At 63.0% G+C, this 4,953-nt stretch overlaps 1 protein-coding gene across 1 annotated transcript in view; it reads left to right on the top strand.

Moving 5' to 3' along the window:
- The first annotated feature begins 1,418 nt into the window (after positions 1–1,418).
- Positions 1,419–4,953, top strand: part of Klf13 (Kruppel like factor 13) — a 45,868-nt gene continuing 42,333 nt past the window's right edge. Inside the window, exon 1 of the mRNA XM_028776706.1 lies at positions 1,419–2,022. Within this exon, the coding sequence (XP_028632539.1) occupies positions 1,443–2,022 (580 nt within the window). The 5' untranslated portion in view covers positions 1,419–1,442. The remainder of the gene's footprint in view (positions 2,023–4,953) is intronic.

Below are 4,953 nucleotides of genomic sequence, written 5' to 3' on the forward strand. Positions count from 1 at the left end.
AGGTGGCCTAGTTGGAAGGCCCCGGCAGGGCGCAGTGGAGCATTTCCTTCAGAGGCCCAGACAGTGGATGGGTGGGGCGCCCTGGGCGGGGTCCTCGCAGCTGGTGGTGTTTGAAGCCTCCCCGACCGCGGTGGGAGAGGGGCGGCCTGGAGAAGTTGGCAGTAGGCCTGGGGCAGGAAGGGGGAGGAAGGGGCCCCGCGTTCCCTGAACAGCCGCGACTGCAGCCCCAGCACGTAGCTCTCACTCTCTCAGCACTGGCAGTGGTGGGCCCTGCATCAGCCAGGTTAACATAGGCTCAAGGGCAGTGCGGCCGCGCGGGGGCGGGGCGGCCCTAGTGGTGACACGGCTCCAGCCAAGGTTGCGTCCAGGACTGGAGCTCAGCAGGAGCAGGAGCAGGGTGAGAAGGTGGCTGGAGACTGCAATGCAAGCCCGGCCACCCGAGAACTCCGCTGCGGTGGGGTGAGGCTCGGTAACGTCCCGCCCATAGGCGAGGTCGGCCGCTCAGGTCCCATCGGGACGAATACGCCACCTTGCCCGCACTCCCAGCGGGCGGAGAGACCACAGGGTGCCGTCCCCAGCTCTGCCATCCTCGTGTCACCTACTGCTGCCTGCTCACAAAAGCTCTAGCACGGAAAGGCCCGGCGGGGTTCCCGCTGCAGGAGGCACGAGCCCCAGCCCTGCGCCGCTATACAGCGGCCCGCCACCCTCGGACGTCATGCGTCTGCGCGCCCCGCGCCCGGCTCCGATTTCTGCCCTCCTCTTGCAGGCCCAGGGGGCACGCCCACTGGCGCGCGCAAGTCCCGCGGCCGGTAGAGCCCTCTAGAGGTCCGGATTGGCTGGATAAAGTACTCAAGAGCCAATGGAGTTCGCGTCTGCCAATAGCCACGCCCCTCCCAAGGCGCGGGCGCGCGGCCGCACCGGAGAGACGGTGCGCGCTCCAGGCTCCCCGCCCCCTTCGTGCACGCTGCTCCCTGCGGCCGCTGCCGCCTGTAACCTGCGCCGCCAGGATGTGGCTGGGGGCTGACGTCGGGTCCAGATGTGGCCCCGGCCCCGCCCACCCCCGGGGCCGGTCCGCCCACACCGAGCCGCGGCGCGCACGGAGGCTGTCCCGCCTGCCACAATGCACTGTGGAACTGCGACCGCAACTTGCAGGGGTCGTGCCTAACGTCGCCGCCGCTCGACGTCTCTAAGACAGGCCAGCCCTGACGCCGCACGCGGACCCTCCTCACTGGAGCCCCCCATGCGCTCACCCTCCAGTGCCCGGCCAGGCAGACGCGGAGCCGCGCGGGTGACGGCAGTAGCGGCTACGCGCCCAGCCTAGCCCAGCCCAGCCGGAGAAGAGGGCGCGCCGCGCCCCCGCCCCCCGCCGCTCTCCGGAGGCCGTGGGTGCGGATGCGCCGCTGACGACTCCTGCGAGAGCACCGCGCGTCCGAGCCCGCAGCATGGCAGCCGCCGCCTATGTGGACCACTTTGCCGCCGAGTGCCTCGTGTCTATGTCCAGCCGCGCAGTCGTGCACGAGCCGCGGGAAGGACCTGATCCCCGGCCCGAGGGCGCGGCCGCCGCCGCCCCCACACTGCCCCGCGTTGACGAGCGCCGCGACGGCAAGGACAGCGCCTCGCTTTTCGTGGTGGCTCGGATCCTAGCGGACCTCAACCAGCAGGCGCCGGCGCCCGCCCCCGCGGAACGCAGAGAAGGGGCCGCTGCGCGCAAGGCGAGGACCCCCTGCCGCCTGCCGCCCGCGCCCCCTGCGCCGCCGCCCGGCCCAGAGCCCGCCTCCCCGGGACAAGCAGGCGCGCCGGCCGCGCCCCCCAGCCCCGCGTGGAGCGAGCCCGAGGCAGCATTGGAGCCAGAGCCGGGCCCCGCGGGAGGCGGCGAGCCTGGCCTCAGACAAAGGGGTCGGCGGGGCCGGAGCCGTTCGGACCTCGAGTCCCCGCAGAGGAAGCACAAGTGCCACTACGCGGGCTGCGAGAAAGTTTACGGGAAATCTTCGCACCTCAAGGCGCACCTGAGAACTCACACAGGTCAGTGGGGCGGCCGGGACGCCGCGAACGCGCGGACTAGGGACTGCTTGGGACCGGCCACGCCCCCAGAGCTCCGGGCCCAGCTCAAGAGGGGGCCAGGGTCGGGGGCGGGGAGCCATGAGCTGAGGGCGATCGCAGCCGCGCCCCTGTCCTGGCGCTCCGGCCTCGCGTGACGCCGGCCGTGGCGCTTGGAGCCGGCGCCCTCTCGGCGACCGCGCCCCCATCGGGCACGCCCCCTCTCGGGCTCTTGGGGCGGGGCCGCGGGGGTAGATGTCGTCATCCGGGTTGCGGGCCGCGCGGGCAGGTGCGCTGGAGGTGGTGGGGGGGTGGCGAGCGGCGCTCCCTTTTGGGGCGTAGGTGCTCCGGGAGCTGGAGCCTCGCCACCCCCTCCCCAGGCCTCGGGGCGGGCTCTGGCGCGGGAGGGGCCGGCCGGGGCGGGCGAAGTTCACGCGGGGACAGGGCTCCCTTCAGCCACTCGGCACATTCTTCGCTCTCTTCTTCCTGTAATTTTTCCAGGGCTCTAAGGTTTAATTTGTCGCAACCCGACCCAGCGGCGGCGCTGGCCGACGCGGGGGGCGGTCCCAGTCCTCGCTCCCCACCCCGCGGCTCTTTGTGGGAGCCCCAGCCCATCCGGCCGGCGGGGGCGCGCCCGGCCGCCGGGGGCTGCGCTGCTGGGCTGCGCTTTCTTGAAGGAAGGCGCGCTCGGTTCACTGCCCTTTCTGATCCTACTCTCACCTGCTCGTGGGCTGGGTGTAGGCAGGTGGCACCTGTACAGGGCGGCCGGCCTGACCCTGAAACCTAGGGTGGCGTGGGGTCACTCGCTTCTGTGGTTTCCTGGCATCGTTTCGCAGCGCGACTCTTGATAGTTGATTCGTCTGTGGAAGTCCGACTGTCCCCTCCATTTTTGGTGTTAACAAATATTTAGGGTTTTTTTTTTTTTAATTCTTTGAGCTGACGGAAACTCTTTCGTAACAGTTAACTCTTTTTACAGCTTTGAGGCAAGTTCACAGCAAAAAGCTATCACTCCATTCCGTTACTTTGTTACTAGGGGCTGTTCTTTTTTTGTTGCTAACAGTTAAGTGGCAGACCAAGAAGGTCTAGACACTAAAGCCGTGGAGACTAGAGCTCAAGGCCTTTCTGCCCGTGTTATTTGTAATGGAACGAGCCCGAGCTGTAGGCCGGGAAAAGGGGGAGGCTCAGAACTTTCCCCGTAGAAGCCCGGGGGTGGGGTGGTTTCCCAGCCCTTTGCTGTGGTCCCTCAAACCACGTGGCAGGTGATGGGGTTGAGTGAAGACTGTGTCATCTCCCGGCATTCGGAGTCGAAATTAATGGTGTGTGAGCCCAGGAGGTGGGTGGGGTTTGTGTAGGGTTCCCAGTTCTGCTAGGGAAAGCCGCTGCCCGGGTGGGTGTGGTCATGGGGGAGGAGCAGAGAGCTTGGTTCAGAACCTGATGGACCAAGAGTGCTGAGTTGGGGCGGGGGTGTTCGGCGAACAAATATCGGATTGAGAAATCTTGGTGCAGAATGTTTCACCGTGGTTTCCCACTTGCAGCCGATCTGGTGAACATCGTGGCTGGGCGTCGTGGGCGGGTTGAGTCCAAGATGTTTTTCCTTGTTGGCTCGCTCCTCCTTTCAGTCTCAGTTGGCGTTTAGAAAACGTTTGGGGGCGCTGGGGACCGCATCTTCTGTAATGGAAAGAGAACCTTTCTCTTCGGAGCGCCAGGAAACTCAGAGCAGGTAGAAGAGGATAGAGTCCCCCTTCTTTTTAGTGCCAATAATGTGCTATACGGTCTGTTTTACGAGTAGGTAATCGGTGCCGCCCTCCCTATGTGCTGAGATAGAGGGAGGCTGCACCTTTGGGATTGTAAGATTCCAGGCCCTCTTGAGAGCGGGGGTTAGGGACGCTTGTCTAGGCTGCATCTTATTTGGTACCCAGGTGAGTCTGATGATGAGAGTTGTCCGTTTCAAATGCCTGCCCCTGGGTAGAGTCTGCTTCTGCCTCTTCGGGACACCCTGGGAAGCCATTGATAGACCTTGCAGCGCTTAAATACCTTATGTTCGTAAGAGACACAGGGCGTTTCTTGAGCACAGAAGGGATAATCTAGCAAGGTGATCCCGGGGAGTGACTTAATCTCTGGACTTCCGCATAGGCTCTGGCTCCGGGCGGTTTGGTTCATGGATCATAGTAGGGTAGTGACTGAGGCCTTGCCACATCTCCTCCACCTGAATACCCCCTCGAGAATAATAGTTTTGTGGCTGGAGTGACTATTCTCACCGCCTTAACTAACGAGGTAGCCAGCAACTTTCCCAAGCCTCATGTGGTTTTGTGGCTTGTGCGCTGGTCACCTGGAAAGCTGGGAGTAGGGTGCTGTATGTTTAGTGCCTTTAGGAAGGCCAAGGGTCCCTAGCTAGGGCTTTCCTCTGGTATGGATGTCCTCTGCCTAGAAGAGCTGTCCCTCCTGCTTAGCTGCAAGGCAATGACCCCTCCCTAGTAGTCCTGTAGACCATTGCCTACATTTCAGTAGTCAGTGTTATCGCAAATGGATAGAACAAGGAAATGCAACAACCCAAGCCACTAGTTTATTTAATTGGAACTTCTCATATTTGGGGCGTTTGCTGACCTTACTTTTGGAGGAGCATGTTGTTTTGGAGGCTGGAGGTTTTGAGGTGGAAATGTGAGGATTTTCAGAAGACCTACTCCTTTGAGCAGCAACACCCCCCCCCCCCAAATCTGGAGAGTCCTGCATGGCTGGCAGGCCTGCAGTTAAATGATGGTCACTCAAGTTTTCAGATACCCTGAATAGATTCCTCCTCTCTCCTTGTTCCCATAAAGAGTTGTTTTCTTCTTTCTTTCTTTCTTTCTTTCTTTCTTTCTTTCTTTCTTTCCCCTCCCTCCCTCCCTCCCTCCCTCCCTCCCTCCCTCCCTCCCTCCT

This window comes from Grammomys surdaster, unplaced genomic scaffold (genome assembly GCF_004785775.1).
Source record: "Grammomys surdaster isolate TR1022 unplaced genomic scaffold, NIH_TR_1.0 271, whole genome shotgun sequence".
NCBI classification, from domain to species: domain Eukaryota; kingdom Metazoa; phylum Chordata; class Mammalia; order Rodentia; family Muridae; genus Grammomys; species Grammomys surdaster.